The 27,534-nt window shown below is 44.6% G+C and overlaps 1 protein-coding gene and 1 non-coding gene across 2 annotated transcripts; both read left to right on the top strand.

Annotated features, from left to right (window-relative positions):
* The first annotated feature begins 8,191 nt into the window (after positions 1–8,191).
* Positions 8,192–8,264, top strand: trnar-ccg (transfer RNA arginine (anticodon CCG)). The gene has a single exon. It is a non-coding gene; the product is annotated as a tRNA-Arg (tRNA).
* Positions 8,265–9,202: 938 nt separating this feature from the next.
* Positions 9,203–26,639, top strand: LOC137341357 (uncharacterized). Its single transcript, XM_068004480.1, has 5 exons — positions 9,203–9,484; positions 11,910–12,599; positions 15,834–15,911; positions 21,676–21,867; positions 23,072–26,639. Exons 1-5 carry the CDS (start codon positions 9,412–9,414, stop codon positions 23,284–23,286), a joined length of 1,248 nt encoding a protein of 415 aa, XP_067860581.1. The 5' UTR covers positions 9,203–9,411; the 3' UTR covers positions 23,287–26,639.
* The last annotated feature ends 895 nt before the right edge of the window (positions 26,640–27,534 follow it).

The following is a 27,534-nucleotide window of genomic DNA, read 5'->3' as shown; positions in this document are numbered from 1 at the left end:
AATCCAAGGATCCTGACTGAAGCTAGGGAAGAATTAGCAGAGGCTCTGACTATAATTCTCCTAAAACTCTGTGGAAAATATAATTGTGCCTGAGGATGGAAAGGCTGCTAAATGTGGCGAAGGAGACAGGGATAAGCCAGGAAACTGCAGACCAATTAGTCTTACTTCAGTTGTTAAACTACAATAATATAAGATAAGATAGCTAAGCACTTGGAGAAACATGAAATAATCAGGGCCAGTTGGCATGGCGTTCTACAGGACAGGCTTGACCATCCTTATTTGAAAAAATAACAGAGGTCAGATAAAATAAATCCAGTGGATGTGATTTACATGGATTTTTAAAAAAATATTTGATAAACTACCATGTAAGAAACTTATAGCAAAGATGATGGCACACTGAATTACAGGGAATGTGGCCAAATAGATAAAGGGATGTAAAGAGTTGGTTGGAGGGTAGAAAACAAAAGATATATATAAAATCGGTAAGATTTTAAATGGAGTAGACAAATCCTGGTGTCCAGATACACAGGTCATTAAAGGTAGCACCGCAAGAAGATACAGTCAGAAAAAAGGCAAAGGATTAGAAACAGAGACTACAAAACCAAAGTGGTAATGTTGAGCAGTTTTGGGTACCTGTTATAGAAAGGTTACAAAATCAATGGAAAGGTGCAGCCAGAATTCACTATGATGCTACCTGGGGTGAAAGGGTACAGTTACTTCTTCAATATCCTCCTCAAAATATCTCTTTGACTGTGCTTTTGATTATCTCCTCTAACTCCTCCTCTGTGTCCTGCTTAGTGTCAACTGTAGCTCCTGCAAAGCGCATTGGGACATTTTCTTTTGTGAATGGTACTATATAAATGTTAGGGTAGCTATTGTTATAGCACTGTGTCTCCCAAATACACATATACTCTGTATTTGCTGTTTACTGTATGCTCTCCCATTATTAAAAATGCACCAAGGGAATACTGTGGATAGGTGGGCTAGATGGACCAAAGATCATTTCCTGCCTGAAACTGTTACAATGGGCTCGATTTTCGGACGTCCGAGCCAGCGGGTTCATGGCGGGGTGGGGGGGTGCTCCGAAAATCAGGGATTCCCGAGGCGGGGCCGGAGCCCGGTTCCAACCCGCCCACTTCCGGGTTCCCCAGTGATGCGCGCGCAGCCCCCACCTGTGAGCTGACAGGATCCCACTTAAACCAATTAAGTAGATACTTCAGGTCGTTTGCAGACCTGATTGAAATGATATTTTAGGAGGGGTGGGATTTTCAACTAAACTGAGACTGTTTCCCGTACTGGGGGAAACACTCCCAGTTGAAATGGACGTGTTGCAGCCATCAGCCTGAGGCAGCTGTAAAGGTCCATTTGACAGGAGGTGGGGGGAGACCCTCACTCATTGCAGGAGGCCAATCTGTCACCTTGGTAAAAGTTTGGCCTCCACCACCCTCCTCCTAACAATAAAATTCACAACCTTGCAACCTCAACCCTGGTGTGCAGACACATTTACCTACCTTGCGGACCCCCTCAAACGTACATCTTCCGGGTGGGGGCCGCCATAGCTGCAGTCATGACCTCCTCGGAGGACGAACAGTATCACCAGCCTCGCTGGCCACGGCGTCCACCTCTGACACGTGGAGCTCCACAACACAGTGTTGTGACACATCCACCTGCACAGCAGGAGGGAGGGCAACGGCAGAAAGAGATGCGTCGCAGAAGGCACTACCCTCACCACAGGGTCTACAGACCGAGGCTCAACTTCCTGGACCTCTCTGAGCAGCAGTGCACACGGAGACTCAGAGTCACTCGACATGTAGTCGTGGACATCTGCAGCCTCCTTCATGCCGAGCTGCTCCCGGCTGGCCCGAGCACCATCTTCACCATCTTCTTACCTGTCGCTGTCAAAGTCACCACTGCCCTCAACAACTTCTCCTCCGCATCCTTTCAGTGTGCCACCGGGGACATGGCCGGCGTCTCTCAGCCGTCTGCACAAAAGAGCCCTGCAAATACACCTACACCCACTCTGCAGTGACACAATGGGTGGCATCAGGTGTGGGTCTTCATGGTGATCCTCAGGAAAGGGCATTATTGCACAAACCAGATAAGATTTTCAAAGACGTGGCAGTAGTGGTGATAACAATTTTTATGATTTTTTGCAAAACAAAGGAAAATAAATGAAAAACATGACATGTCGTCTTTCACCCCTGTGCATCCCCTTTGTGCTCACAAATCCTTCGCCTTACGTTTACGGGAACCCTTAGGTGGTGGCTTCAGCAGAGGTAGTGGCAGGTTGCTCTTGTCCATGCCCTGACCGATGAGATGCTTTGCGCGGACGCCCTCTGGGTTTCGGTGCCTGTGAGGGCCCCTCCAAAGACTGCTCCACCTGCACCTGTGCAGGGGCAGACCATGGCCACCTGGAGTGGGGGCAGCATTGCAGGTACTGGTTGAGAGGGGGGCAACGGGTGAGACGTGGGAGCGCTTTGAGTGGCGTCCCCACTTCCATGTCCTCTTTCACCATCATCCCTCTCCTGGCCCAGGCCCACATCACTCCTTCCACCCTGCTGGACGACAGTTTGGAGGACATGCGTGAAGCCTTGGAAGGCCAGTTGTAAGGTATCTGTCAGCCTGTTTAAGGCGGCAGAATGTTGCTCACCCTGAATCCGAACGGCCGTTGTCAGGGCCTGAATGGTCTCATTGTTGAGCTGTGCTTGACGCTCGATGGAGGCTAGCCTTTCCTCCACGCAGACATTCCCGCACCTACCCGCGACACTATCTCAGAGATGCCTTCACATCCCTGTGACAGTATTCTTTCTTTTTATATTCGTTCACGGGATGCGGGCGTCGCTGGCGAGGCCAGCATTTATTGCCCATCCCTAATTGCCCTCCATGCAGGAGTTGGACTCCTCCATCCTCTGCGTGATTGTGGAGAGTGCGCGTGGCAACTGTTCCAGTACCTCAGCAACGTGCTGCTGCCCCTCGATGACTCTCCTTTTCACGGCTGGCCCCTAGGGTTCAGCATCTGGGTCCAGCTGAGCAGAGCCTGGAGAAGAATGCTCCCACCGACGCGGACTCTCCACGGCTGCCCGTGCCACCAGGGTCTGCTTGTGCTCACATGTGCGTGGTGACTCACCATGTGCAAGCCCAACTAAGTGACCAAGGTGTGTGTATCTGCGCTGGTGGATGGCTGGCTCAGATGTGACGATGGACCCCCAGAGGACGGCAGGTCCTCTGAGGAATCGCCCTCCACAGTCACGGCGGTTGCAGATGGCCCTGCAAGAGAACAGAAAGCAATATTAAGCATGTGGACAGATGTTGAGGTGCTGTATATGCCAAGTGATGCTAAGATCATTCACTATCATGAATGCTGAGTGTTAGATTTCTGTCACCAGCCGCTTGTGCGCTCCCAGTCTCGGCGTCCGTCATGGACAGGCACTCCAGCGTGCAGCTTATCTCGAGTGCCTGGTGCTCCGCATCTGTTAATGCCACCTGGTCCTTGCCCTCTCCCGGGCATTCTGGCATCTCTTCTCCTATCAAGGCAAAAAAGAGGCGTGATTGAGTGATGGTTGCATGGTGATCCGCTGCATGCATTGGTGTAGGTGGGGGGTGACCGTGAGGGAGATGCATGGGAGGGTGTGTGTGAGACATAGCCATGAGATTGTATGAGGATTGGGTTGCGTGGTAGTGTTCGAATGGGAACTGGGGCGGTGAGTACGTGCGGGCAAGGTGAGGATGATAGTTGAGTGGATGTGAGGAGTGATGCGAGAGCGTTGTGGTGGCAGTGCAGAAGGGGTTGTGTGGTGGTTGGGGTGATGTGGAAGACAGAGTGTGGGAGAATGCGTAAGTATACTCACTTTGGCTGACCTGGTTAGGTCATTAAATCTCTTCCTGCACTGGACCCAGGTTCTGGACACATTGCCACTGTTGGTGACCTCCTCGGCCACCTCCAGCCAGGCCTTCTTGGTGGTGGAGGGAGGACACTTCCTCCCATCCGATGGGAAAAAAATTTCCCTCCTACTCCTCACCCCATCGAGTAGCACCTGGAGCGAGGAGTCAGAGAACCTTGGAGCAGCCTTGCCTTTGGCCTGCTCCAAGCTCCTAAATTGGTTGTTTGCTGCATGAGGAGCTTTGGAGGACTGCCCCTTTAAATAGGGCTCCTCCTGCTGACAGCCTGTGGTGCGGCTGCGCAGTGCACCTGCTGCGCAGGTCTCGAACAGGAAACCCGGAAGCCAAGGTAAGTGCCTTCAATTAGGCTGCGATCGCGTGCGGAGCACCCTGAATTCACTGTGTGCGTTACCCACGTGCCCAGTCGACCCCTCGCTGCCAACCCACCTCCTTCCTAAAATCGAGGCCTATGTTACTGTATATGTATCCATGCTGCCACATATATGTGCTCCACCACTCCTCCAAGTATTTATTTTACCATATTTGCTATGTGCAGTATACCACCATATGTGTATATACCACCAAAACAACTTACATTAATACCACACTGCCATGTGCATATGTTCTTCAAGTTAGTCATAATTTTCCAAATCTCTCTAGATTCAGAAATTGTGCCTTTGGGTTGGAAGAATGCAAATGTCATTCCATTATTTAAGAAGAGAGGGTGGGTGAAACCAGGTAACTGCAGACCTGTCAGTCTAACATCAGTTGTGGGGAAGTTACTGGAATCTATCATCAGGAACAGATTGAGCTGTTCAAAGAGAGTCAGCATGGATTTGTGAAGGGTAGGTCATGTCTGACTTATCGAGTTGAATTTTCTGAGGAGGTCGCTAACATGGTTGATAGGTAAGTGTCTATATGGACTTCCAGAAGCATTTTATAAGATACTGCAAAAGACGTTATTAGCAAAAATGAAAGTACACAGAATTGGATGTAACCTTGTGATATGAGTTTGTAATTGGTTGGGAGGTAGGAGACACAGAGCAGAGATAAAGAGAATGTTCTCTGATTGGTAGAATGCAACAAGTGGTGTTCCCCAGGAATCTGCATTGGAGACTCAGCTTTTCACCATATATATCAATGACTTGGATGAAGGAATAGAGAATTGTACACTAAGTTAGGAAGCATAGTAAGTTGTGTAGATGGGGGCAGGATGTTACAAAGGGCTAAGTGAGTGGACCAAACTGGCAGATGGAGTTCATTGTGGGGAAGTGTGAGGCCACCCACTTTGGATCGGAGAAAGACAAATCAGAATATTTTCTTAATGGTGAGATGCTAGGAACTGTGGAGGAACAAAAGGATTTGGGTGTCCATGTTCACAAATCACTAAAAACTAGTGCACAGGTGCAAAAAGTAATCAAAAAGGTGAATGGAATGTTGGCCTTTATCTCAAGGGTAATGGAATACAAATGTGAGGAAGTGATGCTTCAGTTTTATAGAACATTAGTCAGGCCTTATCTAGAGAACTGCGTTCAGTTTTGGGCACCAAACCTCAGAATATATTGGCCTTAGAGGTCGTACAGTGCAGGGCTTAAACAGTTGAATTATGAGGACAGGTTGCATAAGTTGATTTGTATTCCCTTGAGTTTAGAAGGTTGAGGGGTGATCTAATCGAGGTGTTTAAAATGATAATGGGACTCAATAAGGTAGATACAAAGAAACTATTTCCCCTGGTGTGGGAATCCAGAACAAAGGGGAGTAATCTTAAAATTAGAGCTAGGCCATTTAGAAGTGAAATCATGAAGCACATTTTACACAAAGGGTAGTGGAAATCTGGAACTCTTCCCCCTCAAAAGGCTGTGGATTCTGGGTAGGGTTTCCAATTCTGGTTAGAAGCATTCCTGGAGGTTTGATCATGTGACACTCTGATCATGTGACATCAGATCACATGATATCTGCAAATGTTATTGCATTTACTTTATAACGGTTGGGTTCCCTGTAGTTGAGTATCTTTGCACGTGGTTTTGTGGCAGTAGCTGTTGTGCGAGAAGTTCAGGAGGCCACCTGTGAGCGGGGAAGAGGGGAAACCAAAGGTGGGGGGAGCGATTCGCAGATAGGAAACCAGAGGTGGGAAGAACTTTGATTCCACCAGTAAGTAACAGTAACTCACTGAAATTGCACCAATAACTAATGGTAATACTGGTAACACTCAGGTTCCCCTCATAATCAACTGTGATAAAACAACTCACTCAAAGTATAATGTAACTGATGGTAATGGGTGTAACCCTCCGATATCCTACCTGTAACTAGTAGTAATCCTATAACCTGCTGATAGAGACCCAGCCACATTCTTCCTGCACTGCACAAGGTGTAGTCAGGCTCCCCAGTCAATGCCACTTTTAATAGGCCCTATTTCCTTGGACTCTGGCTTGGTTTCTGGTTCTGTGTGAAAGGAAGAAAGACTTGCATTTCTACAGCACCTTTCACGACCTCAGAACATCACAAAGCGCTTTGCAGCCAATGAAGTACTTTTGAAGTGTAGTCACTGTTGTAATGTAGGAAACGCGGCAGCCAATTTGCACATAACAAGGTCCCACAAACAGCTGCGTGATAATGACCAGATAATCTGTTTTAGTGATGTTTGTTGAGGGTTAAATATTGTCCAGGACACTGGGGAAAACTCCCCTGCTCTTCTTCGAAATAATGCCATGGGATTTTTTACGTCCACCTGAGAGGGCAAACAGGGCCTCGGTGTAAAGTCTCATCTGAAAGGTGACAACTCTGAACATGGAACCTCAGTCAGAGCCGATCCATACTTGACTTCAGACATCAAAACCAGTTGGCACAGGCCGACCTGATCCAAACCGAGAGATCGCACAAAGGGCAGCCGGCTGGGTGTTTGATGCACTTCTCACAGGGCACGTTGTCCCAATCACAATTCAGCACCAACGTTTCTAAATCAGTCCCTGGGCTAGGACTCAATAAAGGTGATTTTTCATAGAATGATAGAAATTACAGCACAGGAGTAGGCCATTCGGCCCCTGGTGCTTGTGCTGGTGCTAGCGCTTTCTCCTGTAACACCATTACCTTCAGATCCTTCTATATTCTTCCTTTTCAAATATTTATCCCATTCCCTTTTATGATATTCTAATATATACCTCAATAGCCACTCGCTTTGAAGAATCCCCTGATCTAATAGCCATCAGGTCAACAACTTTCCTTCTCTAAACCCCCTTGGTTCTTCCTGTGAGAATCCTTGGTCTCCATCCACTTGTCCCACATTTGCCCAAATAGTGGAAACATGATTTACCCACAGTAAAGTCCCCGGGTTACACTGACCCCACGACTGGCTACTCCTTTCTCGGCACTCACCACGTTACTGTTGCTTCTGGCTCTGCAAGAAATGCTGGTTTCACACCCACCCATTCCCCATTCTGCCTTTCTCTCCTCTCTCCGCTCAAACCCTAATTCCCTCTACTGCCATCCCAGCCTCTCTCTCGCCCCGTCCCCTGTACCCAAGTCTCCCTCTCTCTCCGACCTCCATTCCTGTCACCCTCTCTCCCTGACCCACATTCTCCAGTCCATCTCGCCCCATCGACTCCCGACTCCCCTCTTCGACTCCCAAACCTTCCCCTCACGACCCACCCGACTCTCGATCATCCCCCCAACTCCCATGACTCTCGAGGCCCCCGCCGACTCCCAATTATTCCCGGCACACCTGGCTATCTACAGTGGCAGCCGGTGACGTCATGGAGTGGGAGGGCACTGCGGTGGCGGGCTGTGAGCAGCAGCGCCCAGGAGATACATGTCCCGTTCTGGGAGGCTCCTGGGCAATCCGGGTGGGTTGGCAATCCTAATGCTGGGTCAATTTAAATTTTCAAGACTGAGATTGATAGATTTTTGTTGGGTAAGGGTATCAGGGATCATATAGATTTGAGGTACAGATCTGCCATGATCTAATAGAATGGTGGAACAAGTTGGGGTCATTGAATGGTCTACTCCTGTATGCTCTCTCTATCCTATGTATAGCTACTCTTTCTGTCCTGTCGCTGTATAAGTACCACATGTGCTCTCATATATGTGTGTGTATTCATATACAAATATGCACAGTATATATAGTGTGCTGTTAATTATAGTATATGCTCTATGCATCATTATTCTTTCCTGGATAACTGCGCTGCCACATGTATATTATCTGCCTTTCTTCCACATGTTCACCTGCCCACAGTTTTTACTATGTGCACAGAATCTGTTGTATGTATCCGCACTGCCACGTGTATATGTCCCACTGCCGCTATGCAGCCCTCGTGATGACCCAGTGGCCTAATGGATAAGGCATCAGCCTCCGGAGCTGGGGATTGTGGGTTCGAGTCCCATCTGGGTCGCACTGTTGCACCTTTTTGTAACGCCGCCCCGTTCCCAGTCGGGCTGCTCAGCCCCGGGTACTCAGTCGCGGGCAGCGGCTTACACTTTAAGCGGAGACGCTGCCGGGGCCTCCAGACCTCAAAACCCAAAGAAAAGCGGCGTTTCAACGAGGGAACCGTCGGTTCAGAGGCGTGTTTTAGTGGCGGTGCGGGCCGAGTGCCAGCAGAGGGCGATAGCGAGACCGGCTCAGCGCATAAGCACGGACCGATCCCGCGTCAGCTGGGTGCAAATCTGCCGGCGATTGCCTGGTTCGGTTTAACAAAGCAAAAATAAACCACGAAATTATCATCCTCTGAATAGATGCAATCGTTTTTTAAAAAAAAAGTCAGTACCTTCACAGGCCTGCAACACTGTTCAACCGAGTAGAATAATCATATTGAACCTGATTCAAAGTTTAATTATTGTAATTTTTTTTTAAAAATCGTACAATCCGATGTCGACAAGCAGATTCAATTTTCATTGTTATTAATTGCACATTGTATAGAAAACGACGGATTTCCAAACCCTGCCAATTCCCAAGGTTAAAAAAAATACAAGCAGCTCATCCATCAAACAAAAATGAGTTGATTGTGATTTTTGCAAGTAGCTGCCAGCCTTTGCAGTGTGTGTTTCACTGGAAGCAAATAAACATGTAACAGTCTCGAGCGGTTATACTTTCGGAAAAACTGTAATGAAATTACATTTCGCTCTGTTTTCTAAGGCTGTGAATACTGAATGTAGCATCGTTACTTCTGCAAGAATTTCTTATAATAGAGCATTCGATGAATATGTGAAACAATTCAGATTCTCGAGCCTTTTTGAAAATATATCTAAAATCATAATTTTTAAATATTAAAAAAGCTGTTGAAAATCGCTATTATGTTTATTTAAATATTTTTCGTTATAAATCTAGGGATATTTTTGCATTGTTCGATAGAAATGACAAAAAAAAACGTCCAGGTCTCAGAAGAATAATTCTGAAGTGGAAAACAGAGTGAAATTGGATCGTTTGGCGAAGGTTTATCCCAGGCTGCGTTGTTGTCCCTTATTAGCATAGCTCAAGAAGGGTATAAAACGGAGGGGCTCTTCTCTCCACCTCAGTCACTGGGTTTCCGTTCCAGCTTCAGTATGAATGGGATGTTATTAATGCAGATCTTCTCGATCGTGGTATTTGCAAAAAATATTAATGCAAAAAATAAAGGTGAGCAGAATTTTATCCAATTCACTACGTAAAACAAATTTATATTAATTTTACGATTAATAAACGCTGCTCTGTATTTGAAATTTTACAATCTGCAAGGATTATAACAATTTGCACTACAAAATGTTTGAAGATTTATTTGCTATTTAGGATATGCGAGAAAGGAAGGAGCTGTATAGTTTCTAAACAGTCTGTGAGGCATGAGAAATTGCAGCTATGAATGTAATTTGTACAAGTGTAATACCTTAAAGGGAAAGCACCTTCCTGAAAAAAGTGGTAAACAAGATTTAAACAACTTTGCCAAATGAATGGTGCAAATTGAGACAAAATGTATCAAGGCAAAATCATGATGAAAATGACACTTTGGCTGGTCTCTCTGCCTTTGGCAAGGCAGACAGCTCATTCCCTGGTTATACTAGTGATGTATTTGGAAAAATTGAACTTCTTTAACTAGATGCTGGAAGCTTCCCAGAAATGCGAGAGGGGATATGGCAAGTGTGGTGCTCAGCCATGCAGGTTTAGGAATGTCTCAGGGTCTATGAATGGTCCGTGTTGTTAGTTGATCTCGGCCAATACAATTGGGCTCAAGGTTCAAATCCCAAGGACCTGATGATCTACATCCCAGGGTTTTGAAAGAGGTGTCCATAGAGATAGTGGATGCATTAGTTGCATCTTCCAAAATTCAATAGATTCTGGAATGATTGGAGGGTAGCAAATGTAACCCCACTATTTAAGAAAGGAGGGAGAGAGAAAACAGGGAACTACAGACCTGTTAGCCTGACATCAGTAGTAGGGAAAATGCTAGAATCTATTATAAAGGATGTGATAACAGGGCACTTAGAAAATAATAATAGGATTTGGCAGAGTCAACATGGATTTATGAAAGGGAAATCATGTTTGACAAACCTATTGGAGTTCTTTGAGGATGTAACCAGTAGAATAGATAAGGGGGAACCAATGGATGTGGTGTGTATGGATTTTCAGAAGGCTTTCGATAAGGTCCCACACAGGAGGTTGGTGAACAAAGTTAAAGCACATGGAATTGGGGGTAATATACTGGCACAGATTGAGAATTGGTTAACAGACAGAAAACAGAGAGTAGGAACAAACAAGTCTTTTTCAGGTTGGGAGACTGTGACTAGTGGGGTACCGCAGGGATCGGTGCTTGGGCCCCAGCTATTCACAATCTATATCAATGATTTGGATGAAGGGACCCAAATGTAATATTTCCAAGTTTGCTGATGACACAAAACTAAGTGGGAATGTGAGCTGTGAGGAGGATGCAAAGAGGCTTCAAGGGGATATAGACAGGCTAAGTGAGTGGGCAAGAACATGGCAGATGGAATATAATGTGGAAAAATGTGAAGTTATCCACTTTGGTAGGAAAAACAGAAATGCAGAGTATTTTTAAATGGTGAGAGATTGGGAAAAGTTGATGTTCAAAAGGACCTGGGTGTCCTTGTACATGAATCACTGAAAGCTAACATGCAGGTGCAGCAAGCAATTAGGAAGGCAAAGGTATGTTGGCCTTTATTACAAGAGGATTTGAGTACAGGAGTAAAGATGTCTTACTGCAATTATATAGGGCCTTGGTGAGACCATACCTGGATTATTGTGTACAATTTTGGTCTCCTTACCTAGGAAAGGATATACTTGCCATAGAAGGAGTGCAATGAAGGTTCACCAGATTGATTCCTGGGATGGCGGGATTGTCATATGAGGAGAGATTGAGTAGACTAGGCCTGTATTCTCTACAGTTTAGAAGAACGAGAGGTGATCTCATTGAAATATACAAAATTCTTACAGGGCTCGACAGGGTAGATGTAGGGAGGATGTTTCCACTGGCTGGGGAGTCCAGAACCAGGGGTCACAGTCTCAGAATAAGGGGTAGGCCATTTAGGACTGAGATGAGGAGAAATTTCTTCCCTCAGAGGGTGGTGAATCTTTGGAATTCTCTGCCCCAGAGGGCTGTGGAGGCTCAGTCATTGAGTATATTCAAAACAGAGATCGATAGATTTCTAGATATTAAAGGCATCAAGGGAGAAGGGGATGGTGCAGGAAAACGGCATTGAGGTAGAAAATCAGCCATGATCTTGTTGCGGAGCAGGCTCGAGGGGCTGGATGGCCTACTCCTGCTCCTATTTCTTGTGGTCTTAGGTAAGAGTCTAGGGTTAAAGCGGGGGGGAGGGGGGGGGAAGCAGCTAGGGTTCCTGCTCCAGATTGTTATCCACTGACGTACAGGGGCAGGCAATTAGAGGCAACACATCCTCAAAAAAGAATCCCACATGTCACTCTAATCATCTTGATAAGAAAGTTCAGTAAATCAACTGTAAAAAAACATAAGTATTTCATAGATCTCTGAAAATGCAACAGGTGGAAATATCTCTGCAGTTCCTGTGTCTCTTACTCTGTTTTCTGTGTGTAGAGCTCACACCACAAGTTGGAAGAACAACAGGTAGAAGATCCTCCTCCACAGGACTCCACAGGGTGCTGGACCCTTCAGTAAATCTGACAAAATTGCCACACAAAAACCGGAGTCTTCCTGAGCCTATTTTACCTGCTCTCGATGCCTTTTTTGAGAGAGAAGAGGCTCATTACCAACAATACAAGATGAAAAATGAAAACTCGCATGCAGAAGTTGAACTCATGCCCTTAGTTTTCTTTGAAAAAAACAGCAAAAGGAATGAAAGCGCAGAGAGGCAGATCTACAAAGCAACAGTAAAAGAACATCCCGAGAGGCATGAAAGATGGCCACCGAGCGACCTCCGAGGCCTCGTGGCTTCATTGTATCCAGACAAGTCCAATTTGAACAGGTCGCCGGCTTACTACAGCCTTCTGGCCAAGAGCATGCAGTCAGGTTCTTCAGTGTATCCGGCCCACCATTACGAGGATGCCCGGCTCTACGGTCAAATCAGTGACACCCATCGTGCAACAAAACCAGGAGAAAGAGCGACAACCTTGGACCGCCCAGCAGGACTGGACCCTGAGGAGAATCGACCTAGAAAGACCAATCGGTACAGAACCAGTGAGATATTCATAAACGGCATCAACTCGTCGTCTGTAACCAACCGTCGCACTATGAGCTTGCTCTATCATTTTAACATACTCAGAGAAGGTAATTCTATTTCGGTACCAATGCTGATATTGCCAAGATTTTTTATCCTCAATGTTAACCTTTCCTCTCCTGAAGGCACTAGTCACTCCTGGGTACAATGTCCAGGTGGTCATTATTCATGTGTGATGCATTTGAGTATTAACAGGTTATTTGATTTTGGAGGACTTCAGTGTTGAGCCTGATTGTGTCCTCACCTGATGTTCACACATTGGCCCTTTCCACTAGGGATCTGCGCATTAACTTTCCGAATCCCTGGCTGATTTATTTTCTCTCTTCCGAGCTCATTAACACCGAGGCCAATTATAGCATGCCTGTTTCTTTATGCCTCTCAGGTGAGATCGGATAACTCAGCACAGATCTAATCCCAGACCTTCCTGATCTGTGGGGCTCAGTATTTTCGAACACTGGAGGGAGTGTGAAGAAAGATTTATTATGTAATACACCATGCTAGCAGTCTCCCACCTGACAAGGGCTTGACTTTAGCTGAGATTCTGGGTGGTGGGTTTTAAAGGAATTAATAATGACATTAACAGAAGCTGACAGCTTGTCACTTTCCTGTCCTTTTGACGACCTGAATGGATGATGCAGAGGGGAGGAAATGAACAAAAAGAGGGAGGATTTTTTTTATTTCTCTCTTCATTTTTCTCCTCTTCCCTACTCAATTGAAGATATCGGCTCCTTGGTGGGTTGTGGTTGCACCCAGTACTTCATTCAAGTGTCCATTATTCATTTCTGAGTCTTGACAGTAAGTGTCAGCGTATTATTCAATCATGGGGAATCATCACATTAGAACCCTTTCCTGTCCTCACCCAACATCCACGAGGGGGCTCTGGATAGCAATCAAGAGAGGGAATTGTGCCCGATTTCTTAACCCAGAGGATTTGCACCCGATTGCAGCATCCCTACTGTTGCCTAGGCTGAGAATAGCTAACAGCACAAACTGGGGATCAACCTGAGGCCTACACACTTTCAATGTTTAATTACTCATTGGATAACCTTACTGAGCTTCGAGGGGAGGGAGCGATTCTGCGATCTGGTGCTCCCAGCAGAGAACACCGCTCGCAGGAAGCAAGTCTTGGGAAGCCCACGAAGCCCATGATCTCCCTGGGAGCTCCCATTTGCAGAATTACCCCATATAAATCTTACAGCTTTAATAAATCCCTTTCACTTGTCCTATGGAGGTTGGAATAGATGCACCTCCTAATAGAATTTCCTTGTATCTTTGGCTTAACAGAAAGGAAAGATGAGGAACAGTATTTAATTCCAGCTTCTGCCAATCCCAGGTTTGAGCTGGCAGCTGAGGTATGTGACAACAGCTGAGGGGAGAGGGTGATACACACTCACTGTCACTCCTTCCCCATGGAGAATTACACAGCAGATGGATTCCACTACTTGCTTTGGTGGCACCATTGCCATTTCTAGATCAAATCAGTTAAAGAGGAAAAAAAATGTTAAAAATTACACAGTGGCTGTTCAGGGCCATTAACAGTCGCAGGAATCTTGGGCAATATTTGGTGTTTTTTTTCATCTATTTGCAAATTGATGCGGAAGAATAGCACTTCTGTTGTGCTGTCTCAGATGTTTATTCAGTTGCTGATCCTCGATACACTGGGGTTGATTTTAATTCCTTCCCCGTTTGGCGGAAACCAGGCAGGGGTACAGTTGAAATGGAACAGGAGACTTACCCATTCCTTTCCCGCCCCAATCGGACCGACTACAATTTTAAATTGCAGGTGGCAAGAATGCACCCACCCCAAACCGGTGGGGTCCTCTTTAAATATGCAGATCGGGATCCAATGACATCACCACGACCTGATTTTTTTTTATTCGTTCATGGGATGTGGGCATCACTGGCAAGGCCAGCATTTATTGCCCACCCCTAATTGCTATTTTAACCAGGCCTGAGTGGGGAGCAGTGATGGCTTCCCTGCCAGGCCAAACCTGCCTGGAACAGGAGCCAGAGCCAGAACAGGCCCAGCAAGGTAAGCTTTAAATTTTTTAAAAACAGGTTTCCTTGTGGGCCTGTTGGAGCAGGAGTGCACCTCCAGGCCCTACAAGGAAACTTTGGACTTCCCCTGTCTCAGGCTCCCCCCCCCGACTGGCATTCCCCTCCCGGAGCACTTCCATAAGAGCAGGAGTAGGCCATACGGCCCCTCGAGCCTGCTCCGTCATTCAGTAAGATCATGGCTGATCTTCGACCTCCACTCCACTTTCCCGCCCGATCCCCATATCCCTTGATTCCACTAGAATCCAAAAATCTATCTCGCTCAGCCTTGAATATATTTAACGACTCAGCATCCACAGCCCTCTGGGGTAGAGAATTCCAAAGATTCACAATCCTCTGCGGAAGAAATTCCTCCTCATCTCAGTCTTGAATGGCCGACCTCGTAAACTGCGACCTTGCCCTCTAATTCTGGACTCTCTAGCCTAGGGAAACAATCTCTCAGCATCTATCATGTCAAGCCCTCTAATAATCTTATATGTTTCAATGAGATCAACTCTCATTCTTCTTAACTGCAGACGGAATAGTCCATTCTACTCAACCTTGCGCTGGGGAGTGTTCCTGAGTCCCCGGCCGTGGCCTCATGCTGCCCGATATTAATAGCTGGGCAGTTGCTTACTGCTGACTTCCTGGCTGTTATGGTCGGGAAATTGGCAAGCGGCTTGTTAACGACGCCTGGCTGTTAAAATCGGCTGAGCCCTCCTAGTTACCACTCCCAGAAGGGCCGGTCGCTCACTAGACCGCGTTCCCGCCCGGGAGTTTAAATCGAGCCCGTTGTGCGTAGATTTTTTTGCAACCAGGGCAGGGAGTTCTCCCGATGTCCTGGCCAACTTTCATCCTTCAACCATCCAACACCAAAATTGGTGATTTATCTCAAGGCTGTTTGTAGGATTTTGCTGTGCACAAATTGGCTGCTGCGTTTGCCTACAAAACAGTGAATAAATTCAAAAGTAATTCATTGGTTGGGAAACGTTTTGGAACGCTGTTGAGGGCATGAAAGGTGCTATATAAATGAAAGTTTCTCATTTCTTCCAGGGTCATAACCACATCTCTTTATACACTTAGCACTGAAACAAAGCACATAAAAAGTTTAGTTAGTAAAACATTATGCTGAGGAAAATAGGGATGAGCCGCTTTAATGATTTTATATGTAAAAATTAAAATTGCAGTGGCAATTTGCTGGCTGTGAGCTCTGTATTAATTCATTAATTAATCTGGCTTTTTTTTCATAGATTACGACAAACAGCTGTGTTCAATTGAATGCAGAAAGGAAAAGAACGAAAGAGAATTCTACTGCAACAGTGAGTTTGGTAAGAACAGACTGAGATTTCCAAGAGATTTTGATTTAATTCCTGATCAATTTTTATTAAAAAATATTTTTCATGGGGAAAGATCTGCAGACGAGTGTCCCCAGTGGTGTAGTGGTGATTCCTGGAGTGAGTATACTGTATATCAGATTTTTTTTTGGGGTGGGGTAGGGCAATATATTGTGGCAATCACTGTTAGTGACACTAGGAGATGAACATCAACTGCATTTATTTGATATTCCTTTGCCCACTATTGAAGGGGTTGACCCATTTACATTAAACAGATTAAAATAGGCAAAGGAATGTCGTATGAATTTGTTAAACTTTGTCCACTGTTATTGCCAACAGTAATTCCTAGCATTTGGTCTCAAAACAAATCACTGTTAATAATAATAGTGGTGATTCCTTTAGTGAATATACTCTTATATCAGATTTTTTTTTTGGGGTGGGGAAGGGCAATATATTCCCCAGAACATTTTGATTTTTGACACATTTTTCAGTATTTTGGAGCAGACTCATATTTACCTAAATATTTATTGCTGTGCATACGACTTCACATCACTGAGCTGGACAGAAAACAACTATAATGGTGTACCAGGTATACTGTGAGAAGCTGCTTTTAGGAAAATTATGTACTTACTTCTCAACTCTTCTTTCAACTTGTTTTTTTCTTCATCACTGAATGTTTTTGAGCCTGGCAATTACTGTTAGGAGACTAGGAGATGAACATCAACTGCATTTATTTGATAGTCCTTTGTCCACTATTGATGAAGGGGTTGACCCATTTACATTAAACAGATTAAAATAGGCCAAGGAATGTCATATGAATTTGTTAAACTTTGTCCACTGTTATTGCCAACAGTAATTCCTAGCCTTTGGTCTCAAAACGAATCATTGTCAGTAAGATAGTTCAGTTATAGAAATAGCTCTTCAGTACAGTGATTGTCACAGAGAATTACAGTATTCATCATGAGATGGTCGCCCACATCACCCTGCTTGAGTCATTTGTTGTTTTGTGCTTTTAGATCCCACAAGGAAGATGGTCCAATCTGGTCCACAACTTGCAATGTTTGAGGGGAGTGGGACTAATTGGATGGCTCTTTCAAATAGCCTGCATAGGCACGATGGGCCGAATGGCCTCTTTCTGCATTGTATGATTGTATGAGGAGTGCTGTTCTATTGTCATTTCTCTCTATGATTCATCGCATTAATTCTGTGCCTTCATTAATATGTAGCTCTTCAAAACTGGGTTCAATCAAATTAAAATGAGTAACACTAGGTAGTTTCACCTTAAATAAGAGCCTTACCATCCAAGGAGGTCTGATACAGCAAGGATAAGATGTACCCAATCATTAATCAAGTGCCAGGTTTGAGCAATAAGTGGGGGAATGTCAATTTATTGGCACATACCATCCATTTAATAGTGGGATTTGGGGGTATAATTTCAATTTACCGCCCAGGCATTGTGGATCAACTGCCTGTTATAGAAACCACCTGATTTTCATTACCACTGAAATCAATGGAAATGAAAACCAGGCCGTTTCTGCAATGGGCAGCAATGTCAGTTTACGCCCAGGGGGGCGGTAAGTTGAATATCTACCCCATGGATAATACTTAAGTGTATGGGGGGAAATTTTATGTCATGAAAGTATGGACTATGTATGATTGGAGATTAAGCATAGTATATGACGGTAATGGAGAATGTACATGAATATGGATTATTCAGCGGGAGTAATTATTAAAACTTCATCTGCCAGCAGCACATATTGCAAACACTGCTCATTATTTTCTGATCGGGAAATCTTGCCCAACACATGCCTCAGATTCTGATATACACTGCGGGCAGGCAAAGCTCCTTGCCTACAGCACTGACTTTTACAAATTCGCATGAAGATAAGGAGGTTGAGGTATAAATGAGGATTTAACAGCCTGTTTTATATGTGAAAGATAGGTTAATGAGGACTAAGCATTACACACTACGTTTAATCCTTTCATACCATAGTCTCCAAAAATAGTAAGTGGGCATATTAATATGCCCTCCAAAACACCCGAGTGTCCCATATTTATTTTGTATTTTTAATCACTTTTTTGTTCACCTGGCCTGCCATCTACAGTTAAAAGGGTGAGAGCATGGTTGAGTCCCTGGCCACTATTAATGCCACTTGCCATCCCACTCACCCCTTGCACCGCTGACCCCTTGGATTCCGCCAGCGGATCAACAGTCACCGACTCTCTTCGCATCTCCCTCCAGAATGTCCGTTCACTTACGAATAATGCCCTTGCCATCCACGACCTTATTGTGGATGATTGCTTTAACATCATGGTGTTCATGGAAACTTGGTTCACAGGTGATGACACCTTACCCTATAGCCTCCCCGCCTGGCTATAGTTTGTGGCACCTGCCCCGCCCAGAACTGCCACAGTGGCGGTGTGGCCCTTATCACAATCATACCTTGGTCTCTTCCCCTACTGCTCTGACACCTGTTCTACCCGTCTCCTTTAAATTCTTGTTCTCTGCCGCCCACCCAAGCCCCACCACGTTACTTCTCCGCCTCTCTCTCCTCCTTTAAGACCCTCCCGAAAATCTACCTCTTTGACCAAGATTTTAGAAACCCCTCCTACTATCTTCTTCTTTGGCTCGGTGTCAAATTTTGTCTTATTACGTTTCTATGAAGCATCTTGGGATGTTTTACTACATTAAAAAGGTGCTACATAAATGATGCAAGTTGTTATATAGAGAAAACTGTAAGCTGATACTGGGGGTCGGGGGCGGAGGGTTAGGCACGAGTTATAAGGAGAAACCAAATTGCTTCATGTACAATGGATCACTGTTGTGCACAGCGAGGTTCCACAAACAATATGACCAACATTAATTTATTTTTGGGTATTTGGTTTAGGGAAGTTTGTTGGCTGGGACACTGGGAGAGCTCCCTGTCCCTTTTCAAATAGTGCCATGGGATTTTTTAACATCCCCACCTGAACAGGCACATGGGTCCTCAATGTAACTTCTCACCGAAGGACAGTACCATGGCAGTCTAGATTATTTGATCAAATGCTAGAGGGAGACAAAGATCTACAACCAGCTGACACAGAGGCAAGAGCGTACTCAGCTGACACTTGTAGATAAGCTGAACCCGAATAAGTTGTTTGACATAACCACAAATGTAACAACTGAAAGTATGAGCTCAACCTGAGAAGCAGAAAGATGAATAGACAGCTTAAATTTAACTACTTCACACAGAGGGTAGTGAATATGTGGAACAGACTGCCCAGGGAGACTACAGGGGCATCTCGTTACAGTCAATTCAGAGCAGAGGGTGGATAGCTTTTTGGTGAGGGAGATGATGTGAGGAGCCTTGGAGAGAGCATCAGGGAGGTTCAGGGCTAGAGTAGGGGGAGTCGAAGGGTTTTTTTGGTTTGTTGGGCATGGGGAAGTGACAATAATACAAGCTTAATTATTTTAAATTTCGAGCTCAATAGAAAGATTTGCATTTATATAGTGTCTTTCACATCCTCAGGACGCCCAAAAGTGCTTTACAGCCAATTGAGTATTTTTGAAGTGTAGTCACTGTTGAAATGTAGGAAAATGAGCAGCACGGTGGCAGGATAGAGAGGTAGGATAGAGATTCACTTTGGTGATCCACAATCTGGAATGTTCAGCCACAATAAGTTGCTGAGCAGGCACCAGGCCTTCCAGTTTTCCCACACTTTTGTCCCCATTCTGCACCTTCTCTCCCTGACAGCACAAAGATGATGTGGAACTCCCCCTTGCAGCCCACCTATCCATGGCACAGCAATAGTGAAGAGGCACAGTTTCAGATGATGCTTAGACAATGCTCCTAAACCACTTGATTTTCACATTTTAGTTCACAACATAATCTGAGTCCTGTGATTATGCTACATACAGAAATCCACATGTAATAATAGAGAATGCTGGTAATGCATTAGGTCAGTCAGAATTTACATAAACATAAGAAATAGGAGCAGGAGTAGGCCATATGCCCCCTCAAGCCTGTTCCACCATTTAATAAGATCATGGCTGATCTTCTACCTCAACTCCACTTTCCCACCCTATCGCCATATCCCTTGATTCCCTTTGTTTCCAAATATCCATCGATCTCAGTCTTGAATATACTCAATGACTGAGCATCCACAGCCCTCTGGGGTAGAGAATTCCAAAGATTCACAAGCCTGAGTGTAGAAATTTTTCATCTCCATCCTAAATCGCCCACCCCTTATCCTGAGACTATGACCCCTAGATCTAGACTCTCCAGCCAGGGGAAACAGCCTCTCAGCATCTACCCTATCAAGCCCTCTTGGAATTTTATACATTTCAATGAGATCACCTCTCATTCTTCTAAACTCCAGAGAATATAGGCCCATTCTACTCAATCTCTCCTCATAGGGCAACCCTCTTATCCTAGGAATCAATCTAGTGAACCTTCGTTGGTAGTGGTTGTTGGAGGCCAATCATCTCAGCCCCAGGACATTGCTGCAGGAGTTCCTCAGGGCAGTGTCCTAGGGCCAATCTTCAGCTGCTTCATCAATGATCTTCCCTCCATCATAAGGTCAGAAATGGGGATGTTCGCTGATGACTGCACAGTGTTCAGTTCCATTCGCAACCCCTCAAATAATGAAGCAGTCCAAGCCCGCATGCAACAAGACCTGGACAACATCCAGGCTTGGACTGATAAGTGGCAAGTAACATTCGCGCCAGATAAGTGCCAGGCAATGACCATCTCCAACAAGAGAGAGTCAAACCACCTCCCCTTGACATTCAACGGCATTACCATCGCCGAATCCCCCACCATCAACATCCTGGGGGTCACCATTGACCAGAAACTTAACTGGACCAGCCATATAAATACTGTGGCTACGAGAGCAGGTCAGAGGCTGGGTATTCTGCAGCGAGTGACTCACCTCCTGACTCCCCAAAGCCTTTCCACCATCTACAAGGCACAAGTCAGGAGTGTGATGGAATACTCTCCACTTGCTTGGATGAGTGCAGCTCCAACAACACTCAAGAAGCTCGACACCATCCAAGATAAAGCAGCCTGCTTGATTGGCACCCCATCCAACACCCTAAACATTCACTCCTTTCACCACCGGCGCACTGTGGCTGCAGTGTGCACCATCCACAGGATGCACTGCAGCAACTCGCCAAGGCTTCTTCGACAGCACCTCCCAAACCCGTGACCTCTACCACCTAGAAGGACAAGAGCAGCAGATACATGGGAACAACACCACCTGCACGTTCCCCTCCAAGTCACACACCATCCCGACTTGGAAATATATCGCCGTTCCTTCATTGTCACTGGGTCAAAATCCTGGAACTCCCTTCCTAACAGCACTGTGGGAGAACCGTCACCACACGGATTGCAGCGGTTCAAGAAGGCGGCTCACCACCACCAAGGGCAATTAGGGATGGGCAATAAATGCTGGCCTCGCCAGCGACGCCCACATCCCGTGAACGAATTAAAAAAAAACACCTCTAAGGCAAGTATATCCTTCCTTGAGACAGAAAAATAGGTTAATGATTCATCAGACACTCAAAACATTAATCTTTGTTTTTCAGATACTGACTGGCCCTCTGTTCAATTTCAGCATTTTCTGTTTTTACTGCAGGTTTCCAGCATTCCTGCTACATTTGTATTTTTTTTTAAATGCTGTTATTCCCTATAACCGGAGGTGAGGACTGAAAATAGCAGAGTGTGATACTTTAACTCATTGCCGCTTTAATGCAGTAACAGTGCCCATCTTTCAACAGCAATCAGTGGCATCATCCACGGTATAGAAACCCTTGGTAAAGGGCTGCGGTTGGTGACATTACTGGTGGACAGCAATGGATTCTACCGCATGAGTCGACTATATGTCACGCCTGATGGATTCTTCTTCAAAGCACACATTCTTGTTGTTGATACATTCAACTGTAGAAGATTGTGTCCAGACTTGAAATTTGGTGAGTCCAGCATTTATGATCGTTGCTGCACTTTCATAGGAGTAGAAATGTGTGGGTAACTGGTTGATGCAGTGGGTTAGATACATCCAGCTTTGGGATCTAGGTTAAAACTCACCTGGACCAAATGCATGAAAGTCCTCTATGTTGGTAACGAAAGTGCTACGTGAAATGAATTTAGGCCATGTCTGTCTAATTCCCACTGGCCATGGCTCCACAGCTCAATAGTTCCTCTAATTTGGTTCTGATTAGCACTGTCCCTTAGATAGGCCTAAGGACAGTGGGTATGGGAAATTGAGAAAAATGGGAGATTGGTGCAAAAATGGTGCACTTCTAAGGATAAGAGATTGAGGCACATTGTTGAAGGAGAGTAGAGGAGCTGTGGATATAGCTATGCTATAACTGACATGGGATGACTTGATGTTACCAGATGCCCAACATGGAAAGCATTCCATTCTCCAGCACAGAAAACATCCCTTATTCCAATGAGCACAAAATTAAGAAATGTGCTTTTCTGCTCCATTATCCCAAATCAACTACCTGTTCAACAAATTCAAAATCCTATTAAAAATACTTGTCAGACTCTTGTCAGAAAGTGGTTGTGTGTGGACATCATGTGATAAGTGATTTCAGGCCTGCTTGTTATGGTCTTTCTTGATGAATGGCCACTTGGGAAAGGTACTGTAGTGCTTGCAGAACCATTCCCAACATCAAGAGAAAGACTTGTATTTATACAGCGCATTTAATAACCTCAGGACCTCCCAACGCAGCTAATGAAGTATTTTTGAAGCGCAGTCATGATTGTAATGTAGGGAAACGCAGCAGCCAATTTGCGCACGCAAGCTCCCACAAACAGCAATTTGACAATGACCCGATAATCTGTTTTAGTAATGTTGGTTGAGGGATAAATATTGGCCCAGGACACTGGGGAGGACTCCCCTGCTCTTCTTCGAAATAGTGCCGTGGGATCTTTTCCCTTCACCTGAGGGGACAGGCAGGGCCTCAGTTTAACGTCTCATGTGAAAGAAGGAACATAGGAACAAGAGTAGGCTATGCAGCTCCTCGAGCCTGTTCCAACATTCATTTAGATCATGGCTGATCTGCTGAAGGGAGAGCGAAAACTGGGGGAAAAAAATGACAATGAAATGATATGGGGAAGGAGCACAGCCTTTTATTAATATTCTCTCTGTACATTTCTACTTCTCAGGTGGTAGATACATCATGATGGGTCTGATTTATCACAGGAGATACTCTCTACCCACCTGGGTCCAAGAACGTGTCTCTGGGAGATTGAAGCCAGGAGACGGACTAGTTAAAAGCAGCAGCTACGTGAGAAGATACAACAGAAAGAGGGACCAAAAAGTCCAACTAGTGCGTGACGGGAAATGTGGAGGGGCTTTTCCAGGATCTGGGCAGAAATAAAATGGGCTGGTGTGTGCTTTTTAACATCTGTATCAATAATACAGAAAGGTCATTTTTAAAAAAAACATTTGTTTAGAGCTGTTATTTGTATTTTTTTTTTAAAATGACACACTTTTTTTTCTAAAAAAAAGCATTTTATAATATATATTTTTGATTCCCAGTCTGTGCTGAGCTAGTCAATCTAAGCAGTAGGGGTGCTACAATTGGCCTCTGCAGCCCAGGGTAGAGATGGGAGAACGTCAGCTAGGGTTTCTGCTCCTCATTGCTGTCCAGTGTCATCTGCTGGAAAACATGCTTGTGCAGATGTTGGGTGATTGGGCTCCACCGCGATGCCCTCCACTACTGAAGGGCTTAATGACATATACCATCTAGGCTCACACATGCAAGTGGCCACGAGAGGCTGCTGGCACCCATGAAACTATACTGCCTTCACGAGGGAGAGGAGAAAAAAAACTATTGAACAAACTGTAGCCCGGATGAAGTATCTTCGTATTTTAGTGTAGTTACATTAAGGTTTTTCAGAACCATCGTGGAATGGTCTGCTGTCTGTTGAGCTGCAGTAAAGCCAGTCAGTGTAATTGGAGACAGAATGTACCTGGTTCGACGCACACTTTGTAATTTGCAAATTTGACACCACTCAACATTCCAGCTCCTTGCTGCCCTTTTGATAACGGCACTTAAAAAAATAAAAGAAACTTTCCCAGTGAAAGGAAGAAGATATGTAAAGTGACGACTGTGAGAAAGCGACAACCATTCCTCTTCCTCTGGGAAATTGCCGTTTCCAGGACATCAAAGCGGCCGGGATGGGTGCAGCACGACTGCCCTTTATACTGAGTTGTTTATCTAAAGGCTGAGGTTTCAGGGTCCTCCAGCAGGTCGCGATTGTAACTATTTCACAGAGTCCTTTGGGACCTGAGAGCAAATTTTCTCCATATGGATTGGACACACGAAGAATGCAGACTGTCGTTGCAGTAACCATCACTCAGGCACCCAAGTAGCAGAGTGTGTTTTATAAAGGATACACTGAAAGCTTTCAAGGAAGAGTCGTTATATTAATAGCAAGAAAAATAAATTTCTCTGAAATCAAATATCTTATTTTTCTGCTTGAGGTTTAGCTTCATTTTAATGCAGTTCAAGTAAAAAGAGGATGTTTACAATATTTCTTCCTCCTAGCCACGGCTGAGGCCCCTGCTGTTACCTCCCATCACCATTTTTCCGTTGATGATCTGGGCTTGTCTTCGTCACAGCTGCTGTTGACGTTTCTCTGGGATCAACCACAGGGTGATATTATTCCACGGGGGAGGATGGGTCACCCCTGGCATGTCTCCCTCTGGTACCCCGCTGATACGGAGCATTCCACACCTGCAGACTTCTCCATCTCACCAGCAGCTGTTCTATATCCAAATCATTGGTCTGGAGTGCATCTAATGTAAAGTTAGACAAAAAATTACAGAAGCTCTTTCCTATGCTTTGTTCATCTCTCTCCCATGCTTTGTTCATCCCTGTGTGCTGGTGACTAAAAAGGAATAGTCGGATGAACTATAGTCATAGGTGAATTTGTAGGAATGATTGTGTTGGGGTGAGATGTAAAACTTAGTTTAGATACTCAGTTGCTTTAAAGTTTAGGGGTAGGGGAAGGTACTCTCCTAAATTGCTACTAACTACCATAAAGGGAGTTATTGTACGGTTGTCACATGAATTTCCTGATTTATCTAATCAAAACCCCTCAGGAAATTGGAATATTCATTAGATCTCAACTTGCTTTTCTCTAACGAAAATTGCCCCAGTTCCTCCTCATAACTAAAATCCCTCATTGCAGGGATCATAATAAATCTCTTCAGAATCCTCCCCATGGCCTTGTAATCCTTTCTAAAGTAAGCTGTCAAAACGACAGAATATTCTAACTACAGTACAGGTTAGAGCAGCAATTCATGGTAAGGTGCAGGCCCACAGGTGCTGGCAAGATGCTTCAGGTTATGAGCCTACACAATCAGTGCGAGCAGACTATTCAACCACAAATATCAGCAGAGCTGAATCCAATTCTGTCTTCATAAACATACCCATTACCACCAGAGTCACTAGATAGTGGGAATCCTGGTTGATTTTTTCTCCTAACTGGCCCAGGGATGCTGAAGCCAACTGTATCGGTTTTTCTGCAGCTTCGGCGGAGATCAGATAACTCAGTAGATGCCAAGAATCGAACCTGGGACCTTTCTGGTGCGTACGGTTCGGCCCATCAGGTTATAAATGTACCCACTGACAGACATCTAGAAACCTATTTTGTACTCCAGGACACCAGCAGCCTATGAAAGTCTGCAGGAGCACAAATAATTTACATAATTGTTCCCCGAGTTTATCCTAATTTTCTTCCGATATCATGTGGTAGAATTGGGTAAATGGGCTGTATATTCATAATGCTGTATTATAGAGAAGCAGTGGACAATAATCTCTGGAGTAAGGTGATAATATCCATGAGTTAAAGTAGTTGGATTGGACTGGTGAACCAATAGGCAAAACAAGTGCATAGAACCACAGAAGGGGAAATGCTAAATCTCTGGTGTGATGTAGAAAGGACAATTGGAGACATGTGTTTTGTGGAATAGTGTACAAATGCAACTATTCTTTTGACAAAACTAAAAAGCAGCAGCCCAAGGTGGAGACATATACACCACAGGGAGAATGACTGTCACTGACTGCACAAACAAACATCTTAAGAGGGCAGAAAGGGTCAATTAAATTCACTTCTTTTCCCTCAGTTATTGGCCTGGCTACATCTACTGGATAATGAAAGAATTAATATCATGTGTCTCGTTACAAATAAGTCAAATGACTGTACTTCTGATACTTCAAAATTACTTGGCTTAGAAAGATCTTAATTTAACATGTGCAGTCAATTTTAATTTCAGAGATTTTACCTGCTGAGGACTGCTAACCCACTTATTTTCATGCTACTTTTTCTATATGTCAATTAACTGGACGCTAGATTTCTCCGTAAATCTTTGCTGCTTAATGGCACTAATCCAGCAACAGGAGGATTTAGTTAGATTCTCAATTATCAGAGAGGAGAATTTGGGATCATGTTCCCTTAATGTGCAGTTAATGACCCCTACTATCACATCTAACCTTTGACTGGATAAAAAGCTTGAGGTTATGACCCCCATTTCCTCCATCACTATTAAAGTGATTTAAAACATTTGAGCAAGTTACAATCCTTGAAATTATTACACCTTATGGGATTTGAGCGTTCAAACTCACCAAGATCAAAGAAAATGATACCTGATCTCTGTTTGGGAACAGTAGTCCAAGTCAAATGTAAATTGGCGCAATAAAGTCTTTTTCAATTGAGGCTTGAAAGGATTCATTATGGTCCTTGTGTGCATTCTGCTTGTAACAGTAAGAACCTGCATATTAAAGAATTCTCTTTAAGCTTACCTCAGTGGAAACAAACTATATTTTATTTATTTTGTCAGTTCTCAATCATTTCAAACTAGATTAACTCCACCACCCCCCCCCCCACCAAAATCGCACAACCCTCTGCTGTCTCATTCAAGTGGCCATTTTGCATGGATGTGTTCATTGACTAGGACAGCATCACAATTAGGCCCGAAACGGTTCTAGATACTGACACTTATCCATTCCCTTAAGAGTCTTGAAAGTTTGAATAATCTCTTGCCTGAACCATTTCTTCAGAGTGATCAATCCTACGCTCTTCAGTCTCTCCTCACAGCACCAATGCTTTAAGCTAGGGATCAGTTTGATTGCATTTTCTGCACTGTCTACAATTTCCGGATGTGCCCGCCTTTGCTCCATATCCCTCGGTAGCCTGACCGAACAAAAATCTATCGATCTCAAGTCTTGAAAATTTCAATTGACTCAGCTTCCACGATCTTTGAGGGGAGTTCCAGATTTCCACTACCCTTTGTGTGGAAAAAATGCTTCCTAATTTCACTCCTAAAAAGTACTTCACATGTTTACTTTCCAAAATTTTTGAAAAGGTACAGCAAATGTATCAATGCTCACCACCACTGGGCTCACTTCACAAGTTATTGTACTCAGAACAACATGTGGGTGATATGCCATTGCCACCACACTTATGGGAGGTATGGGGAGCCACGACAAGGATTAGGCACTTCTATCTGACCATTTTGCTCATGACACCGAGTGCAGGAGGCTTGTTTTTAAAAAGGTATACGAGTTGTAGCAACCACTAGACCTGGTCTACTTTTAAAAAAAAACTTAAGTGGCAAA

The sequence above is a fragment of the Heptranchias perlo genome, chromosome 23 (assembly GCF_035084215.1).
Source record: "Heptranchias perlo isolate sHepPer1 chromosome 23, sHepPer1.hap1, whole genome shotgun sequence".
Lineage (NCBI taxonomy): Eukaryota > Metazoa > Chordata > Chondrichthyes > Hexanchiformes > Hexanchidae > Heptranchias > Heptranchias perlo.
Note: the sequence above shows the minus strand (reverse complement) of the source record. Positions and strands in the feature narration are given on the sequence as shown.

Excerpts from the sequence above, each read along its gene's own strand:
- LOC137341357 (XM_068004480.1), top strand. The coding sequence starts at position 9,412 with ATGAATGGGATGTTATTAATGCAGATCTTCTCGATCGTGGTATTTGCA. Across the intron at positions 9,485-11,909 it reads TATTAATGCAAAAAATAAAG|AGCTCACACCACAAGTTGGA; the intron begins GTGAGCAGAATT and ends TTCTGTGTGTAG. Across the intron at positions 21,868-23,071 it reads GTGTCCAGACTTGAAATTTG|GTGGTAGATACATCATGATG; the intron begins GTGAGTCCAGCA and ends TCTACTTCTCAG.